The 19888-nt window shown below is 53.3% G+C and overlaps 1 protein-coding gene across 16 annotated transcripts in view; it reads left to right on the top strand.

The window, feature by feature from the left end:
• The window catches only part of PLEKHA6 (pleckstrin homology domain containing A6), a 132363-nt gene that overhangs the window by 77267 nt on the left and 35208 nt on the right, over nucleotides 1–19888 (top strand). For 14 of the 16 annotated variants that reach the window (XR_009695721.1, XM_061159868.1, XM_061159866.1 and 11 more), the window contains 4 exons: nucleotides 13295–13375; nucleotides 14030–14144; nucleotides 18663–18767; nucleotides 19436–19508. Coding sequence is in view for 15 of the 16 variants with exons in the window: in XM_061159868.1 (XP_061015851.1) it covers nucleotides 13295–13375; nucleotides 14030–14144; nucleotides 18663–18767; nucleotides 19436–19508 (374 nt within the window). In the remaining variant the exon portion in view is untranslated. Of the gene's footprint in view, nucleotides 1–273; nucleotides 429–13055; nucleotides 13077–13294; nucleotides 13376–14029; nucleotides 14145–18662; nucleotides 18768–19435; nucleotides 19509–19888 lie in introns of those variants that run through there. The other 2 variants (XM_061159877.1, XM_061159879.1) reach the window with 2 other exon arrangements.

Below are 19888 nucleotides of genomic sequence, written 5' to 3'. Positions count from 1 at the left end.
ATCATCCCCTCCCCCCTGATCCTGGCTCCTCTATTGGCCTGCTAGGCAAATATTTCATAATGTGGGCTCATCCAATTGGGCATCATGCCAGAACCAAGCGCCTCAGGTTGCCCGCGCGCTCCAATCAGGCAGGGCAGCCTGGGTGGGACTGGAGGGCTCCTGCTCTGCACATGGGAGGCAGAGGCATTACTCAGGTGGAGGCACCAAGGCAGGAGTTCCCGCTTTCTCGGGGCTGGGAAGAGGGGTCGGGGCTGGCCAGCCGCCAGCTGGAGGCAGCCAGCGCCGAAGGGGTTAAAGCCAGTCCGCATGTGTGGCTGTTAATGATTGCTACCCACCAGGGGCCTGATGAGTGTTAAAGGAGAGCCTTTTCCCTATTCCTGAGTGTGAAAGGACTCAGAGAGAGCAGAGGGCATCGCAGAGAAGAGCCGGTGAGTGAGTGGTCCTCTGTCTCGCTGTCTGTCTGTCCGGGTGGCTCTGGAGCAAGTAAGGGAGCACCGGTATTCCCGTACATCAGCTGGAGTGGGCTTTGTTACAACTGGACGCACAGTCTCAGCATGGGGCCAGGTTTCAGTATCACTCCTATTTATTAGAAGGAAATCTTCAGAGTTCTCTTAGTCCACGGGGGTAAACCACTTGGCACAGATGCCAGAAATGCAAGTCATTGTCTGCCCCGCTGCAGAGACAATGGTTTTGTGTGCCCCCCGCATGCAGAGCTGGAGCCCGGCTCCCCCCCTCCCCGATCCCTGAACCATTGTCTCCGGAGCAGGGGCCTCGGGAGCTCTGGGCAGAAGTGCCGTCGGCCTCCTCACAGCCATTTCCTGGCCCAGCACTGAAGGAAGGCAGCGCAGGCTCAGCCAGAGGAGGCTGGCATAGCTGTGCCCTGCATTTTATCCCCTGTACTGCACGTCAAGTGTGGACAGGTGGGGGCAGGATGCATGAGGGGGCGCGGAGTAGAGTGTTGGCGTGGCACTCAGCTCATTAGAAGACAAAGTTTGTCATTTGGGAGCAACAGAAATCCAGGAAGAGAGAGAGCCAGTCTTCTGGGTTTAGATATCTGTTGTCCCCTTTCCCCAAACTGCCAACTCAGGGCCCTCATTCCTTCTAAATATTGGGGCTCTTTGACCAAGGCACGTTCTCATGTCAGGTCAGACTTGTGCAGGGAATGTGGACAAGAGTTTCTTGGCTTTGTTGGTGGAGGTGCTAAGACGGACTTGTCTCAGCTGATGTTGTGTGTGTGTACTCATGCGTGCACAAAAAATGAAAGCCTGATTTGTCTCCAAAGCAGAAATGTTGACTTTACCCCCCTCTTAGCCAGGAGCGCTTTTGTCCCTTGCCTCTGTGTTGGGAGGAAAAAGGTTCGATGACATAATGGTAATGGTAGGCGGCCCTGGAGGGGTCTGTTGGGTAGGAACAGAGGGCTCCCTGTGCCGGTCTTGAAGGCAGGTTTGAAAGATAAGGCAAGTCCAACCCTGTGGCTTTCAGCTGTGGTGCTTCCTCCAGCTAAGCTGCCCACAGGCAAACAGAAACCAGGCACGAGAAGGGGGCGGTGCCAGCTACCAGACCCAGCGGGGCGGGAGCGACAGCAGCCGTGTTTCTGGGCATGTAAGCCAAGAGAGAGGGGAAGGCAGGAACTGGGAGAGGAGCTGCCCCTGCTGGGGTTCTGCCTCGCGCTAAGAGTTAGCCTCAAGGATGGCTAGCCGCTCTCCATCCTCAAACTTCCAGGAGAAGCACCACAGAGCGGTCGGTGTTCCCAGGCAGGGCAGTCTTCACGGGCACACAGCCTTTGGCCTGGCCCTGCATCCTCAGAAGGGCTTGGTTTAATGCTCTCCTGTCACCGTCCTGAGCATCATGATTTTTGAGCAAGGAGCTCTGCCTTTTATTTTGCTCTGGGGTCTGCGAATTATGTAGCTGCACTATTCCCAGGCCAGCCACAGGGAGCAGCATCGGGATGGTGTTCAGGTGCTCCAAAAGGCACAGGTAGACGCACCTGTTACTCAGGTGTTCCTACCAAGACTGGCTTCCGTCCTGACCAGGACCAAGCCCAGCGTCCCTTTTGTCCTCTCCAAAGCACATGGGTCTTCTTGTCTCAGCATCCCCACCTAGGCCTCCTTCAAGGCTACTGCATGGCAGGGGGACAGGGCAGGGGCCCGCAGTGTCCCTCCCCGGGTGCCCCCGTCCACTTCCCTTTTCTTCCCAAGCTCCTCTGTCCCTTGTCTGGGCTCCAGGCAGGGTCTAGCCTGGGAACACCTCTCCCATTCCTCTGAGGTCTTCTCCCCTCCCCGCTCTAAGCCAGGTATCAATGGACAGCTCTGGCACCTGCTTCGGGTGCTGTTTGTTTAAGAGCAGACTGTACCCCTGGGATCAGCACAGGTTCCAGGCTGGGTGGGGACAGGGAGTGCAAGGGAAGGAAGACCCTGAGCCTGCTGTCTTCCCTGCAGTTCCTTTCCCTCTCTTCCGCCCTATGCCGGCAGCTCCTCGCACTGGGGAGGCAGGACCAGGCGGACCCTGCAGGCAAGCTGTCTGGCTTCCCCCACTCCAGCCTCACTAGCAGCTGGCCAATCCAAGAAGGAGAAGGAGGCAAGAGGAGGGGCCGTTCCTTGCTCTTTTCCCTCTGCCAGTCTCCGTGATCCTCTCTGTAACCTTTCTCAATTGCCTCTCCCAGGGCCTGCGCCCACTAGGGCTGTTAGTAACAATATTCTCAAGCCCTGGAGGAGTCTTAGTGCATCTAATTTAAAATGATAGATATCCACATTAATTTTGATTGGACTTTCAGATGTATCCTTTGATTTTAGATGTTTAACTTTTTGTTATTGTTGTCGGCAACAGATTTCCTTTTCCTTTTTCTTTTTTCCTTAGCTTAGGGCTATAAGAGAACTTGCCCTCCCCTGAGGTCACTGACCCCAGGTCAGCTGGTGGAAGGACAGGCTGGTTTGGAGTTACGTGTGTTATAGAATTATTAGATAATTATTAGAACTGGAAGATGGCTTAAAGAACATCTAGCCCAGTGCTGTCCAGCGGAATACCCACCGGGGTAGAACATGCTCCAGCTTTCCCATCCAATGTGGTGGCCTCTAGCTGCGGTGGCTCTCAAGCCACAGCAGACTGTGGCTAGCCTGACTGAGGAACCAAAATTTTAATTTTATTTAATTTTAATTAATGAGAATGTAAATAGCTGCATATGACTAGTGGCTACTGAAATGGATGGGATTGTCCTCCTTGTCTTACTTTATTCTTTTATCTTATTAATGTTTATAACATTGGCCACTGACTGAGCAACTGTTTTGTGCCGAGCGTTATCCTAGGTGCTTTAAATATGTGACCTTGTTTAATCCTCCGAGGGCTTCCCAAGTGGCTCAGGCGGTAAAGAATCTGCTGGCAATGCAGGAGACCCGGGTTTGATCCCTGGAGAAGGGAATGGCTGCCCCCTCCAGTACTCTTGCCTAGAGAATCCCATGGACAGAGGAACATGGTGGACTACAGTCCATGGGGTTGCAAAGAGTCAGACACGACTGAATGACTAATAATTTCACTTTAATTCTCTGAGCAATTTGGTATCACTCCATGTCCCAGATGAGGAAACTGAGACCCAGAAAAGCTGAGATGTCAGTACTGGTCAGCAACAGCCATGCGCCCGCCATTCTTTGTTTTTAAGTGACAACTGTCTTCAAAAGTTCTCTAAGTTCTTTCCCTTCCAGGTCTCACTTTTTCTTTCTGGGATGTCGGGGGAGCGCATGGTGATTTTTCTTAGCACACAGAGGTGGAGACAGCAGTGACTGTCTCCAGGCACGGCCATTTTCTGGCTGGTTCCCTTGGTGGCCCTGGTCCCCAAGCTCCTCTTGTATCTTTTCTGCAGCAGACAGCAATCTGGGAGAGCCCTTTCTTCCAAACCCTTCGCGAGCTCCCCGAGTCCATGGGAAGTTCCAGACTCCTCACTCCCGTCAGGAGGAGGTGTTCAGAGTTTCCCACATTCCATCTGTGTCCCTGCTGTCCCGGTTCAGGAGAACCAAGCAGCTGAGCACTCCCGGCCGGCGAGTGAGGGGCGGTGCTCACACTGGGGCTTAGCTTCCGGCCCACCTGCCTTTGCATCTGCACCTGCAGCCCTGTGAGGTGGGGACCTCCTTCCTCCCAGAGCAGTTGCCTGGGCCCTGCCCTCCCCTTGATTTCCTGCTCTCTTCTCCAGCAGACAAAGCTCTGCTCAGTAGACTCTTAGCAGAGCCTGGCTGGCTGGTCGGAAGGGAGTGGCCCGGGAGTGGGCAGAGCCCGGCTGTCCGACCCCCCGGTGCACAGCTGAGCTCTCTTACCTCACTCCCAGTTCAGCCTCCCGGAGCAAAGCAGCACGCCCCGTCCTCCGCCCTGGGCAGACCGCTGGCCACAGGTCTGGCCAGACAGATCGCAGCCACCCCACCAGACGGCCGTCCGCTCCCCGGGTGTGAGGTGCCGGCCAGGGCACAGGGACACCGAAGGCCCAGGCTGTGAGCGGTTTGTGTGTGGCTGCCCCGGCACGCCTCTGCACTAGGCAGACGTTTTGGGGCCCCTTCCACCCCACGTCACACACAGTCCCTGGACCTGTGGCCCTCAGGGGTTTGCAGCGGGGGGCTGTGAGTTTCCTCGCTGCCTTCTTGCAGCGGGCCTTGCGGAGCCGGAGTCCTCCTCCCGCATCACGAGGCTGTCTCCCTCTTCTCTCCTGGAGGTGAGGAGCTCAGGCTGGAGACGTGCGGGGACTGGGGACAACCAAGGAGATGCGAACTTTGTCTTGTGTCTCTTGTTACTATGAGTGAGTGAGTGAGTGAATGAAAGTCACTCAGTCGTATCCGACTCTTTGCGACCCTACAGACGATACAGTCCCTGGAATTCTCCAGGCCAGAATACAGGAGTGGGCAGCCGTTCCCTTCTTCAGGGGATCTTCCCAACCCAGGGATCGAACCCAAGTCTCCTGCATTGTAGGTGGATTCTTTACCAGCTGAGCCACAAGGGATGCCCCTTGTTACTATAGCTGAGGCAATGAATCTCAGCTCCCCTGACTTGCATGGACCTTGCCTTGCTCCCAGGCCAAGGACCAGAGACCATGTGAGTTTAATGTTTTCCTTGTGTTCACCCCTTCAGAGCATCATCGCCTTTATTCCTCTGCTGTCTAGTCTGGTAGGATATTTAAGCATAGCACAGTGGACCACTAAACAGGCCGCCACTCATTCTTAAAATGAGGAAACTGAGGCACGAAACAGCTTGGCCCTTGCAGATTGCTGGATTGGGCGCCAAGGAGGCATTTGCAGCTTTTCAGGGTGTGGAAGGAGGGGGCCAGCCCAGCTGCATTACTCTCCACTCACTCACTTGGTACAGTTCCTTCCCTTGGGGTGGGTGGGGTGACTGCTGTCTGCGGGACGCCAGGACCAAAGCTGCCCAGCTAGGAAGGGGGAGGGCTGGTTCCAGCGACCTTCTAGAGGCCTGGAAGCGGCAGCTGGGCTGCCTCAGTGTCTGGAGAGTAGGGCTTTGGGGTTCGGCTCAGCGCTTGTCGGGCAAGGGGAGGTAATTAATTACTGCCCTGCTCTTTCCTCTGGGGACTCTTTCCCATTGCTGACCGTCGGGGGAAGCAGCTTGGAGGCTGAGGGGAGGGGACTGGAGCCCTTTCCCTCTGTTCTGTCTGGATTAGCGGGGGGCCCCCGGGGGAGGTTGAGAGAGGGAAAACGTGGACCTGGACCACGGGCACCCCTGGTTCACCTTCACTTCTTCTCCCCTCAGCGGGGACGGCCAGAAGGACGGGGACAAGGAGCGTGAGGAGCCGGGGAGCCAGGTTGCCCCAGTTCTCCAAGTTGGGTCACGGTGTATGGAGGGAGAACGCCTCCCAACCTGCTTGAGACAGCTTCTTTTTTATTTTAGTCTTCTATTTTGTTATTTTTTAAAATTTATTTTTATTGAAGTATAGTTGATTTGTAATGTTGTTCATTCCTGTTATATGGCAGAGTGATTCGATTATACACACATTCTTTTTTTTAATATTCTTTTCTATTATGGTTTATCATAGGATTTTTTTTTTTTTTAACTGAAGGGCAGTTGCGTTACAATGTTGTACTGAGACAACTTCTGAGACCGGAATCATCGTTTTAACACCTGAGAGGGCTGTCAGTGTTCAGACAGTGAAGCAGCGGTCATCCCAGGAATGACATTTAATAATTTATCAACCAGAAAGGACACTGGCCTGGAGTCCTAGATGGCCCTAAGATATTTCTGGATCACACAGAGGAGGGGAGGGCCAGTTATGAAAGTACTGAAATTCTTCCTCATTGGAAGAGTAGCCCTTTACCAACTAATATGGAAGAGGCATGGTTAGGCTGAATATCCACCCTGTTTATTTTTCAGAAGACAAATGGAGGTCCGTAAAGTAAAATAATCAGTTTGAAGATAAGATGATGCAAGTTGAGACAAAAGATCAGCATAAAGATTCCCCATGAATTTCCCGAGTACTACCCCTTGCCAGACGCACACCCCACTGAGACACACGTGCACGCACTCACACACACACAGTAAAGTGTCGTGTGCCCAGTCGTGTCTGAGTCTTTGTGACCCCGAGGGCGGTAGCCCATCAGGCTGCTCTGACCGTGGGGTTATCTCAGCCAGAATCCTGGAGCGGGCTGCCATTTCCTCCTTCAGGAGAGACGCACACGTGCTTACATACCCGTAGTGAAGCACTGCCCTGACTCTCCTCCCTTACCTGCACTTGTAGGCTTTCCTACCTCCTGTTCTGGAAGTAAAAGGGATGTCCAGGCCCAGGTGATTATACAGGAGACACCAGGGAAGGACATCCATATAGGATGGCAGGGAGGAAGCCTGGATCTGGAGCCCTAATTTGTGACTTTGATCCCCTGGCTACTGAGCCAGGGGCCAAGCTCAGGTCAAAATCGCCCCAGTGTTCCATGTGTGATCATGACAGGGGAGGAAAGGCGTTCTGGCTCTGGGGCAGTGACGGGGCTGTGAGGATAGGCAGAGGTAAGCGGAAGAGAGCAAGCCCGGGTCTTCCGTCCTCTCTACTTCCTTCAGCCCAGTAGCCAGCTTTTCTCATGTTCCGAGCTTACTTGGGGAAGACACTCTCATCTTGCTGTTCTGGAAATGACCGTGCACAGGAGGAAGGCTGGAGCAAAGGCAGGGAGGACAGAAGGGAGCAAGTGCAAGTACAGGGCCGACAGCTGTGTCCCCCGAGACTGCAGGACCGCTGTTTTGATCCATTGGCAGCATTTGGAAAAGACCCAGTGTCTCGGGAAGGTGCCTTTCCCCCCTGCAGTACCTACAGGCGCCGCCAGGTCTGACCCCCTTAGGCCTCCTCTTTGTAGGCTGCAGTAGGCGGGAGAGCCAGAGGGGTTTGGGTGGGGAGAGCTTGGCTAGGGAAGTGTACTTTTTCCTAGGAATGACGGGGGTGGGTGGGAGGGGGGAACCTCAGGAATCAGGCACATCAGGGTTGTTGGGAATGTGAACCAAGTTGGTTTTTAATTGGGACAGAAAAGTGGAGCACATAAAGCTCCTTGAAATGATGATGACATCCAGAGGGGAGGTGGAGAGCGGGAGCCCGACCTTCACTTCGTTTGCAGGCTGCAGAAATTTTCCTGTGAGTGGACAGCCTCAGCCTGGAATTTGCGAGCTGGGGGAAGAAGGAAGTGGGAGGGGTGGGCTGTGGCAGCCCTCCTCCCCACTCACCTCACCTCGCAGTCCTCTCTCCATCTAATGAGCTGTAAGGCCAAAAGCCAGAGCTTTGTTGGGATGGAAAAACCTGGCTGGCACTCATTCTCAGGAGCTCTGGGGTTGCAGCAGCTTGGTGTTTTGCAAGTAACCAAGAGGAGCCCAAGGTGGAAGGAGTTGAATGTATCTCTCTCGTTGTTCAGTATTTATCACAGTGGGAGCTGTCCATTCTGAGTGTGTGTGTGTGTGCATGTGTGTGTACACGTCTGTGAACATGCGTGTCTGCAAAGGGTCCTGAACATCTGGGTTGCTTTTGCTGCTTTTGACTGCATAGTGCCAGGTATCATTCGGAGAGATGCAGATTCTTGGGGAGTTTGTTTGGAGATCGGTCAGCACACAGTTAACTCCGTAGTGATGCTGTCACTAGCATCTGCACTTAGAGGCTGCAGGTGTCTCTTGAACTGTGGAAAAGCCCAAACTAGATGAAGGGACAATGCTTAGAAAAGGGAGAGGCTCTGTCTCTTTTCTTTGTAACTTATTGGTTTTGGCACTTCTGGAATGCCAGCCCCTGCTACGTTCACAGCCATCTTAAGCCCGAGACTGTGGTTTTCATTTTCTAGCTCCAGTACTCAGCATATATCTTGATTTGTTTTTAAGCAGAATAATATAGTCATTATGTCTTATATATTAAATGTTTCACATTTTGAAAGTTTCTAGTTATTATTTCATAGAAATAGAAAGTACCTCCTTTGCACATGAGAGAACACGGGCCAGAGAAACCCCTCTCGTGTTGGACCTTAGACTGAAAGATCAGTCCTTCCAGTTCTTTTTTCACTGATGGCCCTTGGGGCCACCTTGGTAGGTGTAGTGGGTGAGGGGACCACCTAGTGGGCAACTCAGCAGTTTAGGGATGCTCCTGCCCCCTTTACTGCTTGAGAGTCCCCCTTCCCTTGGGAGGAATTTGAGCAGTCCATTTAGAGGTAGAGTCATAATCATTTGTCCTTGAGAAATGGAGGCCTTTAACGTCCTAAAAGAAAGGAAAGAGGAGAGAAGAAAAAAACTGAGTACCTGTCTTTCCTTCCCTTTTTTAATAATGTTCAGTACTTGGTAAGTTCCTCCTGGTGTCTAACCTAATGAAAAACTGTCATCAGTGTAGTTTAGTAGCAAAGGAAAAAGAAAAACTCCAGTCAGGTATTGTGTGCTCACGTAATCCTGAGGGTTGCAGAGCTCTCAACAGACAGGGGAAACCCTTGAGCCTCTGTCCCTCTGCCTGCGCTATCTTCACTAGGCAGGAGAAGTCATTTAACTTGCAAAGTTAAGCAAAGGCTATGGGAGGCCCCTGAGCTCAACTTGAAGGGGAAAGGGACATTTTTGCCTTCTAGTAGAAGAAACCTCATTTCTCAGTGCAGCTCAACACCTCCTCCTGTGCATGTGAGCTTAATTTTCTTCCCTTCCTAATGAAGATGGATCAAAGCCAAGCTGTATAGTCAAGGGGGAGCCCGGCAGGGAAGCTGAGTGAGGGGATGAGGGGCAGAGACAGAGCTGTTCTCACGGAGAGGAAGTAATTAACTTTAAGAGAGAGCAAAGATGAGGGAGCCCTTGATAATAGAGTGTCAGACTCCAGATGCAGCTGGCTAAAAATGAAATCAGAGCGTAGGGAGTTCCTTTTGTTCATTCATTCATTCATTCACTTATTCATTCAACAAATATTTATTGGGACCTACTGTGCACAGGCAGAGATCCCAAGCAGGCTTTGGGAGAAGGCCCAGCTCGCCATGACCACAGCGGGGCTCCAGGAACTGGCTTAGGGACAGGGAGAGGTGGATTTGCAACGTGAAGCCCCTTGTCATCAGGATAAAGCATTTGCAGAAGCACCACTAAATGGCTGAATATATTGACCTGTTGGATTTAGGATTAGTTGCTTAAATATCAGCCCCAGCTATATCCAACCAGCTTGTCTCATCATGGGTTAAGTAATAATGTTTTTTCTACTCACTGATTGCATTGTTCTCTGACTGGGTTCTGTCTTCAAACCGAACAGTTAGATTAGCTCCTCCCTTTCAGTGTCTGTTGACATCACAAAATTGCTGCAACAACAGACTGTGATGTCAACAGAATGCCTGGTGCTGCTGAAAGGAACCACATTGGTCAGAAAGGATTCTGTCATCTGAAGATAAAAATGGAACAATAGCCAAAGCTAGAGAAACTAAAATTTGATATCAAAAAAGAACATCTCTTAAAAAAAAAGAAAACATCTCAATCAGTGTAACATAATGGTGGGTCTGGAGCATCCTTTATTGAAACCCTTCACAAACAGCCAAGGCACTTACTGAGACATTGCAGAGCAAGCCTGCTGGTGGCAGGGGCTTGGAAGAGATGACTGTCAGAAGCCCCTTGCATGGAGGGCCCTTGCATTTTAAGACATGGAGGACACCAGGAAAAGAGGAGATGTGACTGTCTTCAATCTCTGGAGAGTTCACGGAGTAGCTAACAACGATGCAAACCTCCTTGCCCCAAACAGATCTGACAGTCTCCAGCTGGGATTTATCATATCGCATCTGGGCAGATTTACAAAAATTAACACATGACGGCCCCCCACCCCCTGCCTTGAGCCCCATTTACTACCCTCTTCCTAATAAGATTCGGGAAGAAGCTTTTCTGCCACTTCACCCGAGCAAAGAAGTAAGTCATCACCACCCGCTCTGGCTCCACGACACCCACGCCACGTGCTTCACTTGCTCATCTGCTGGGCCGCCCCAGGCGGAGGGTGAGTGACCTGGGCAACAGCCTGGGGCGGCGTCTGGAGGGGTGGCGTAGGGGGACGCCGCGGAAAAGCCTCGTTCACCATGCTCCTGTCTGCACAGAAGAAGACTGGGCAGGCTGAGAGCAGAGAGAGGAGACCCCAGCCGTCTCCGCTGCCGGCATCAGCATGGCACAGCAGCCGCGGTGAATCCGGAGCTTCGTTTGGCCCTGTGCCCACGGACTCAGAAGGGTCTCTCTGAAGCGAGTGGGTTTCGCCCGAGGGCCTGTGTTCTGGGCCAGGAGGCAGGACGGCAGGGCAGGCTGGCGCGGTGTCCGCCGTGCAGATGGGGATGCAGCCCGGACTCCTCCACCCCCCGGCGACTCCACGTGCTTAGCACCAGGAGGTCAGACCGCCTAGGAGTGGTACACCTGCGCTGTGTGTCCGCTCCATCTCCCTGCGTTCGCCGTTTCTCCTTGGGGACCTGAGCTGAGGCTGTCGTCCCCCACTCACTCATCCTACCCCCGGCGCTTTGCCCAGCAGCATTCCGATTGAATGCTGGGAAGCCACAGGCCCCCTAGGGCAGCCGGGCACCCCTGCCACCCCAGCGAGAGGCCCTCCCCCTCCCCGGAGCCGGAGCCGGAGGAGGGAACCAGCAGTGCCTGCTGCCACCACACGCTGGAGCCTGGCCGGCACGGTGAGCGGGACTGGAGGACGCACTTCTCAGAGGGATGCTGCGAGCAGGCTGGCTGCTGGGTCCTCTGAGGCTGCCGCACAGGGGCCAGAGCTGCCAAAAAGATGCTGAAGTTTCGAGCTGATCGACGGGTCAGGTAGGGTTTCTGCAGTGGACTGTGAGCCAGGTGAAGTGAGAGCTGAATTGGGCAGGTCACTGGCTCTGGGGGCGTCACAGTGAGGGGCCCGCCCCGTGTGACCTGGAGATCAGAGTAGTTAGGTCAGTGGTTGCTGCATTGCAGTGCTTGTGAAGGGGACGCTGTTTTGAAGTTGGTAGTGCCGGGGTAGGGTGAGGACGTCATCTGTCGGGGTTGCTGGGTAGGAGAGTCTAGGGCAGAAAGAATTCAGTGTCCTCTGAAAGACTTGTGCCGGCTGACAGCAAACTCCATGTGGCTTCGGGATGTGTGTGTGTCTTTGTCTGTCTGTTTGTCGGTACCAGTGCCTGCAGGAAAGATTCCAGCAGAGTTATCACAGGGAATGTATACAGTAGAGTGGGCTGAAGGCCATGATTGGGGGAGAGTGTCGGGGGGGGTAGGTGATCTGAGCTGGGAAATAGCAGAGGCCTTGGTGCCTCAAGGATCTCAGCTGTTGCAGCCTGCCTGCCCCCGACCCCCTCCACGGGGCAGAGCCAGGCATGTGGGGCACTGGAAACCACTGCTGTCCCTTGCCGAGATCCCCTGTGGTTAAGCTGAGGAGAGCATCCTTACCAGACCTGGGACAAAGTGAGGAATAGAGTTTGAGAATCAGAAAGCGGGTTATCAATGTGCTCGAGTTAGAAGCCAGGCTAACTGACACTGGCCAGACTTAGGGTCCCGTCTGGTAAGCCCAGGCTGCAAAGCCCAGATTTCCACATAGGCTGTAGCTACTGCCCACTGGGCTTCTATCTATCACGGGTCTTTGGGTTTGATCTGAACATGACTGGTTTGGAAGCTGAAGAAAACACCGGCTGATATTACCTTTAGCTTCAGCAGACAGCTTAAAGGGCTGGGAAGTGTCCCAGACTATGGAAAGCAGCTCTCCGAAAGGTTACTTTACTTCTCTCATGCAGCTGAAGGGACGTCCTGAGGTCTCTTCCCCCTGCTAGCTGACCTGCCACTTGCCAAGCAGAGCATGGGCCCTTCCCTGTGGGAGGGCTTGGTGGCCTGGTATTCAGACCCACAAGCCCCAATGCAGCCTCCGTGGGCTCTGTGCAGACACCAGCTTCTGGGGGTGGATTGGGCATGTCTGGGCTCTCACAGTCTCTCTCAAGAGGGGTAGGTAAAGAAGACCTTAAAATTCTCCCAGCACCCCCACTGGCTGCAGGCTTGAATCTCCTACCATTTTCTTACCAGAATCCTCTCAGATGAGTGCTACTATGGCTTAGACGCTCTGCACCAGCCCCTCTCTAAGTTCCATCGGCTGCCCTTCCTCCCCTGTCTCTGCCGAACCCCCAGGGAACTTTCCTAACAGTCAGCCAGAAGAGCCACAGCAGGGCCTCCCCATACAGCCCCACCGGCCTGGGCACAGAGCCCGCCCCCCGACCCCAGGTCTCCCTCTGCTTCCGTGGGCCGTCTTCACAGCATCCGTTAGTCAGACGTGACTGCTGAGCCAGTGGTCACCTCCAACGCTGGACTCCTGAGGGCTCAGCTATATCAGGTAGTCCTGGACTCGGAGTGAGCGGGGCCCAGCCCCGAGCTCAAGAATGGAACCCCTGGATCTCTTCTTTCATGTGAAGAAAGAGATAGAACAGGGGAGGAAGAGGTCCAAGGTCACAAGAGAATTCTTTCAGCAAATGATGAGTGAGCAGTTTTATGCGGAGCCCTGGCAGGAGCTGTCTTGCTGAGGGTGCCCGCCGAACGCCAAGTCTTGACCGCTGGAGCCCCTCCCCGCCCCCCACAGACATGCCCTGAACGGCCGCTGAAAGGGTTAAGTGGGCTTCGTTCCAGCCTAGGGATCTCTAGTAAGTAGTTAACACTGTCGGAAAGACAGCTTCCCCTCCTGATGGACCTGCTGCCGCTCCTGCAGCCCAGCCCTCGCTTGGCGCTTTCAGTCCTGGAGGGCAGAGTTACAAGCTCCTGGAGGCCCCCGTGCCCGTCTCTGCCCAGGGCCCGTCTACGCTCGGGCCTCTGTGTCTGCCTTCTCCATCTTGACCACAGCTCCTCTCTCTTGCCTCTACAGCCATAATGAAAGACGGAACACATTTCTACACCCACTGACCGGCCAGGCTCCAGAGGAAAACAAAAAGTTTGACTTGAAAATGTATGTTTACTGCCTGCCTACTATTTGGCCTTTGCATCCTTGACCACCATGATCTGTGCAGCTGGGAAGCAGAAGGAATGAGGGGCAGAGAGGGGAGCAGAGACTTTAGGGTCACTCACCTAAGTTTTGAGGCCCAGAAACTTCTGAGGCCCAGCTGGCTTGACACTCTCACCCCTTTTCCTGGAACCTTGCAGGGCCCAGGTTGATGCATCCCATGGGCTGAGCTCAAGGAGTGAGACAGGTCTGAGGCTGGCATGTCATTCACCTGGGCCTCTGAGGAGCTAGTGAGAGCATGCTGTGACCACGAGAACCTTGGCTCGGTTAGTGAAAGGAAAAAAAGACAATTAAATGTCTCTCATGTCCACTGGGCCACCATGTCTTTTAAATTAGAAGGAGACGAGGTCCCAGAGTCATGGGTCTAGGTTTTTAAGGTAACTTTTCAGGAAAGGAAGAGGAGAATGTGCAGAGCTCCTGGTATACAATCTCAGAAGGGCAGTGGAAGTAGCTGAGGGGACCCCTCGGGTTGCTAAGGGGCCCTGATTTGTGCTGAACACTGGAATGGTGAATGGCAGGGTGGGGAAAGGGGTGGGCAGTACCCGTTGTTTCCTGGTTCTCACCGGCCTCTCTCTTTTTTTCTGGTCAACTTGAAATCAGATCAGCTTTGGACATGTCCAATAAAGCAGGTGGGAGACGCTCAACTACCACCAGCAGTGACCTAACCAACCACAGCATGGTGTCTGAGGTCCCTCCAGAGCGGCCCAGTGTCCGGGTAAGCCTAGCCAACCCTGGGAAATGTATCAGGCTGCTTGCTTGTCCCTGCAGGTTCCAAAGAGCAGGTGATGGGATGCAGGGGGCGGGGAGCAGGAAGGGAAGAGGGCTCAGACCAGAACCATGTGGAAGACCCACATCTAAACCGGGGGTCTCAGCCTCAGCACTGCTAGCGCTGGGTCTGGGTCATTCTTGGCAGTGTGGGGCCGCCCTTTCCCTGCGGGATGCAGCGCAGCGTCCCTGGCCTCCGCCCAAGATGCCCATCACCCATCCCGTGATGACCAAAAATGTCTCTTGACATTGTCAGATGTCCCCCCTGGGACAAAACTGCCCCAGCCTCACTGAAAACCACCGACTTAGGGGGACAGCAGGAGAATGACTAATGAAGGACATGGCAACTGCGTGCTCAGAAACGGGGCAGGCAGGAAGAGAGTGTCAGGAGAAAGGAGCAATCACAGAAGAATGTTGCAGAGAGGTCTGGTTAGAGAAGGGCTGGAAGTGCCCGTGGGGTTTAGTGACACTGGCAGCTGGGGGCTCTGACAAGAGTAGTCGCCGTGCTGTCATGAGAGCAGAAGACAGAAACACGCGGAGAGGGCTTACGAGGAGATGGGAGGGCGGGCACAGGGCGCTGAGGAGTGCAGGCTGCTCTTGTTAGAATCCAGACCGGCACTGGTGGCACAGCCATAGCGAGGAGGACTCTCGAGCCCAGGGACTGGGGCTAGGTGTAGAACAAGGATAAATCTTAAAAACAATGTCAAGTTAAAAAGCAAGTTGGAAAATATGAAAACTATAGTGTTATTTGTGTAAACTGTACAAACATGAAAATAATTCAGCATTTTTGTAGATAAGCTTGCAGTACAAACATATAGCCATGGAGGAAGAAAAGGCAGTGAGGTCAGGGAGGGGCTCGAAGGGAGTTGCAGCTCTATTTGTCAGACTTTATTAGGAAAGAAGACAACATGTAGTGGTGATTTAGTCCCTACTTTTCTAATGGTTAAAATATTTCAAAAAAATATTTTTAAAGAAACTTAACTATGAAGGGAAATGAGGGGCAGAGGGTGGCAGATACGAGATATGCAAGATGGAGGGAGGTTTTCTTTGTTCATGTTGTTTTGTTTCACGATGTTAAGGGCAGGAGGGAAATGGCCCAGTAGATAGTTTCAGGAGAAAGCAGCGTGGCCAATGTGTCCTGTTTCTGCAGAGGCGGTGTTAGCCTGGTTTGGGGGCGGTGGGGGGGGCTCTTCCTGAGGCTGCAGAGAGAGGTGTGTGAAGCTCGGGGGTGGGGCTAGGAGGTTAAAGACATCGCCACCAGATGTTTTCAGTTTTTGCAGGGAAGTAGGAGGTCGGGTTTTCTGCTAAGAGTGGGGTGGGTAGAGGGGCATCGGGGGCAGGGCTTCAGAATAAATCCAAGAATCAGCAGTCAGCAAGGGACACTTGGAATATTGCCTGATAATATTGAAGGGTCACCTGAGGTCGTAGACGGAACCTGTGACTCTGATTCACGGGTGTGTGTGGTTCTTCTCCAGCAGTACTACGGCCTGGCAGATAGTTGCGTTGACTGAAGGTTGAGGGTTGCTGGCAAGCAGTGGCAGAGAGATAAGAAGGCCAGGTTATTACTGAGGTGTTGGCAGGGGAATGGCTGAAGTGGCTGCTATTGGGAGCAGCTTTTAGGCTGCAGAGAGTCCGTGAGACTATGCCAGATGTTGGACTGAGAGAAAAGGGAGAGACTTAAGGATTTTCATATTTTGAGGGTGATGGATAACTTGTTCAGATAGCTAATCTCTCCTATGTGTGAGTCTTTACAAGTAAAGTAGAGAAAATAATTTCGCTTCCCAGTTTGGGAGGTACTTTATGATAAACCCTGGTTTCTTCTTTCCTTCCTTCTACAAGTGTTTACTAAGTGCTTATTGGTAGCTGGACACCTTGCTAGGCTCTAGTGATGATGAGATGAACAGAAGTTTTTCTGTATGGAGAGCCCGCAGTCTAGTGAGGGAGATGGGACGCGCACGGTCCCCGCTGTAGTGTGAGAGAGTCTAGACTGGGAGGATGGAAAGAAGAGGGAGTGGCGCCCCCCTGGGAAAGCAGGGAGGTTCCGTGGACTTGGGGTGCTGCCCTAGGCTCTGAAGGACAGGCAACGGAAGCGGGGCCTTCCAGGAAGGGCTTTGGCGGGCGGGAGAGAACCACTCGGAGTCTGGCGTGACCAGTGACTGTGTGGTAGAGTTGCTGAGAGTGGGCGACAGCCCAGCCAGATCTTGTAGACCTGTCCTTGCGTTCTGTGCTGAAGACTGGAATTCTCTTCTAAATGATGGAGCAAGCGAGAAGTTTTAAGTGAAAGAGTAGGGTAATTAATAAAGTGTTAGTTCATTGCAGAGGGTAGATTGCAAGAAGAGATGACAAGCCATGAGGCGACAGCAGCAGCGGCATTTGAGGGGAAGGAGTGGGCTTGAAAACCATTCAGCAGATAAAGCCTCCAGCCCCGTGTGGAGGGTGGAGGGATGCTGAGAGCTGGCGTAGACAGCAGCTTTAGGCCTGAGTGGACCGTGGCCCAGTCCCTGGAGGAGAAATGCAGAAGTAGAGAAGAGCAAGGTTGGTTACAAAGGGGGTGGCTTTGGTTTTGCGCTTATTCAACCCTGGCTGGATGACTAGTGAGCGAAGGGACTGGGCCTTAGATAGGATTAGGGAGCTTTTAGCACTTTGCTGGCAGCTGAGGCGATGGGTGTGGACGAGGTGATGCAGACAGTGTTTGGTGAGAGGGGAGGAGTGAGTTTGAAGTCTACCAGCACTTACTGGAGGCGGAGCTCGGGAAGGACGGCGTGGACAGCAGCAATGAAGAGTGAAGAGCGGCGTCCCAGAAACCAGGAGGAGAGTTGTGGGGGGCAGCAAGGCTCAGTGCTGGCGTTCTAGAATGTCAGTGACCGCGCGGCCAGAGTTCAGCGACGTCGCAGGGACCATTTCAGAAGAGGCAGAGGAGGCTGAGGAGGAAAGGGAGGAGGGGAGTCGCCCTGTCTCTGAGGAGAAAGAGACGGGAGGGAGGACAGGTGTTCCCTGACAGTGGACCGTGGGTGGAGGGGCAGGCAGGGTGTGTGCGTGTGCGCGAGGCAGGACAGACAGACAGACAGACGGATGATTCGAGATGGAGAGACCTGAGCATCTTTGCTGAGGAGAAGCAGCCAGTGGAGGAGGAAGAGATGAAGACAGAGTTGAGCGATTATAGATGAAGCAAGTCTCAGAGGAGACAGCTGGCTGGACTCAATGGCCTTGGAAAGAAGGAAGATGCCTCTTCTTTGACATTGTAGGGAAGGAGACAAGGAGAGTGGTAAGGGCATCACTTTCTGGGTAAAAGGGTGTGAAATTGAGGAAGCCTTCATTTTCTCGGTGAGGATCAGGCCGCGTGGAGGGTGGGGCGGCAGAGGGCTCAGGGGAGCCTTGAGGGTGTGCTGGAGCCATGGGCCGGAGCGCGGGACCCTGTCTTGATTTGATTAATCTGTGATTTAGAGTTGCAGAGAAGATCAAGGAAAGGCGCTGGATGGGGTGTTGGAGAGTGCGGTTGATCTCCCCTGCCAGGGAACCTAGGCTTTATAGGAAGACAACCAATGCCAGGAGGTAGCTGATGAATCACAAAAAAAGGGGAGACATTCAGGAGCTGGGGATCACAGTGGAAAAGAGAAACTGGTCTAGATGAGTCATGGAGTGAGACAGCCCAGAGGATGGGATGCTAAGGTTGAAAGATGGAAGTATGAGAGTTGAGGATGCTGGTTACAGAGTCTTGGGAGTGGGCCAGGTCTAAGGTATTGCCATGGGAGTGAGTTGCTGGGGTGGAAGTGGAGGATTCTGAACTTGAGGAATCAGGGTAGTTTAAAGCCAGGCCACTGGATGGGCCATTGGAGCCATGAAATTGTCACTGTGATACAAGACTTAGAACAAAGCAGATCCCTGATATCCAAATCCTTTATCTCTGAAGGAGTGCTCTAGGAGCTGACTATGGTAAGGAAGGCTGGGCAGTGAAAGATCAGTGGTACTTTAAGAGAGAGATTGCTGCCAGAATGTGAGAAAGAATGGCAGTGTCCATGTGGCAATAAGGAGCCAGGAGAACACCCGCTGTGGTATGCTGGATGTTCCAGAATAGGACTCAGAGAGGATGGAGATGTAGGGAATCTACTTCCAACTGAGTGGGTCCAAGACAGCACTGTGAAAGAGGTAAGGAGTAAGGCCAGTAGGAGAAGGATAGGCCGGAAGTGAAATGGGGGAAAAAATCTTATTTTCTCCTTAAGAAAAACCACATCACAGAGAGGTAGGACTATTCTTTTGAGCCCCACATTAGAGATTTAAAAAAGAGTCAAAAAATTGAAAGCCTGTGCCCTTGACTTAATAACAGATCCATGGTTCTCACCTGAGCTGCTTAACGCAAGGGTCCCTGGGGTGGCTCTGGAGAGGGACCTCCCCAGCCAAGGGCAGCCCCGCATGCGGGTGGGGTGGGAAGGAGGCAGAGAGTGAAGCTGGGCTGAGTCTGTCTCCCTAGGCCGCGCGGCCATCCCGGAAGGCCATCGCTTTCGGCAAGCGCTCCCACTCCATGAAGCGGAACCCCAGTGCTCCGGTCACCAAGGCAGGCTGGCTCTTCAAGCAGGTGAGGCCTCCTCCGCCATCCTGCCCTTCCCAACGCCACCATCTCCTTATACCGTCATTTCTCTGTACTTAGAAGAGCCCATGTATACTTTGCTATGTCTTTCCCAGGTTCTATTTTGGTATATTTCTGTGAACGAATCTCCTGATTTTATAAAGGCTCTGGGAGGTCGAGTATCTTCCTAAAATCACAAAGAGAAATTAGCATCGTATTTGGGAGTCCAGCCAGGTCTCCTGATGGGCGGACGCGATGACTTTGAAATATACTAGGCCCCCTAGCCTATGAGAACAGCCTACAGCTCGGGCGGCAGGCCCGCTTGTTACGAAGGGAAGGCCGTCTCCTCCGAGCTGAGGGGTCCAGTTCTCCTTGCTGGCCCTGCCACTACCGCTGCCCGCCCTTCTGCTCAGTCCTTCTGACTCTGCTGCCGCATTTATCTTCCCTGGGGGAGACACTGAGGCCCAGAACCACAGAAGTGGAAGGTCCCAGGCAGTCCTATGGTGTCAGTCCCTGCCTCTGAGGGCACTTGGGGGTTGCCGGCCCTTCTTAGTGACAGAGCCACAACCAGAAGCAGGGTGTCCTTATACTGAGCGCGACCCTCTTTCCACTGCAAGCCCCTCCTTGCCACACCCAGCTCACAGAGCCTCCTGTCTCTTCCCTCGTGTGTCTTGCAGGCCAGCTCTGGAGTTAAGCAATGGAACAAGCGCTGGTTCGTCCTGGTGGATCGCTGCCTCTTCTACTACAAAGGTGAGCTTGTCCCCGGTGCTGGCAGGGGATGCCGAGAGCCAGTGCCCCCTCTTTATTATTCTGCCCTGTCACGGGGCTCTCAACCTGATGGATGTTGGTGCATAGGGGTGCACACATCCCCTCTGTGGTCTCTGGCACCAGTGGGGCATGACCGTGAGACAAGACAGCTCACTTGCTTACACTTTGACTCGCTCATTTCACGCTCAACAGTCTTTACCGAGTGCCTACTGCGCTTCAGGCAGTTCTCATGGGTAGTGTGGTGTGTGAACAAGACAGTCAGATCACAGAGGGTGAAGTCTGGGTGAGGAGGGCAGGAGAGGAAAAGGAGAGAGCCTGGTCACACTAGATCAGCTGCTACTTGGACCTTGAATGTTGAGCTC

Source organism: Dama dama, chromosome 14 (assembly GCF_033118175.1).
Source record: "Dama dama isolate Ldn47 chromosome 14, ASM3311817v1, whole genome shotgun sequence".
NCBI classification, from domain to species: Eukaryota; Metazoa; Chordata; class Mammalia; order Artiodactyla; family Cervidae; genus Dama; species Dama dama.
Note: the sequence above shows the minus strand (reverse complement) of the source record. Positions and strands in the feature narration are given on the sequence as shown.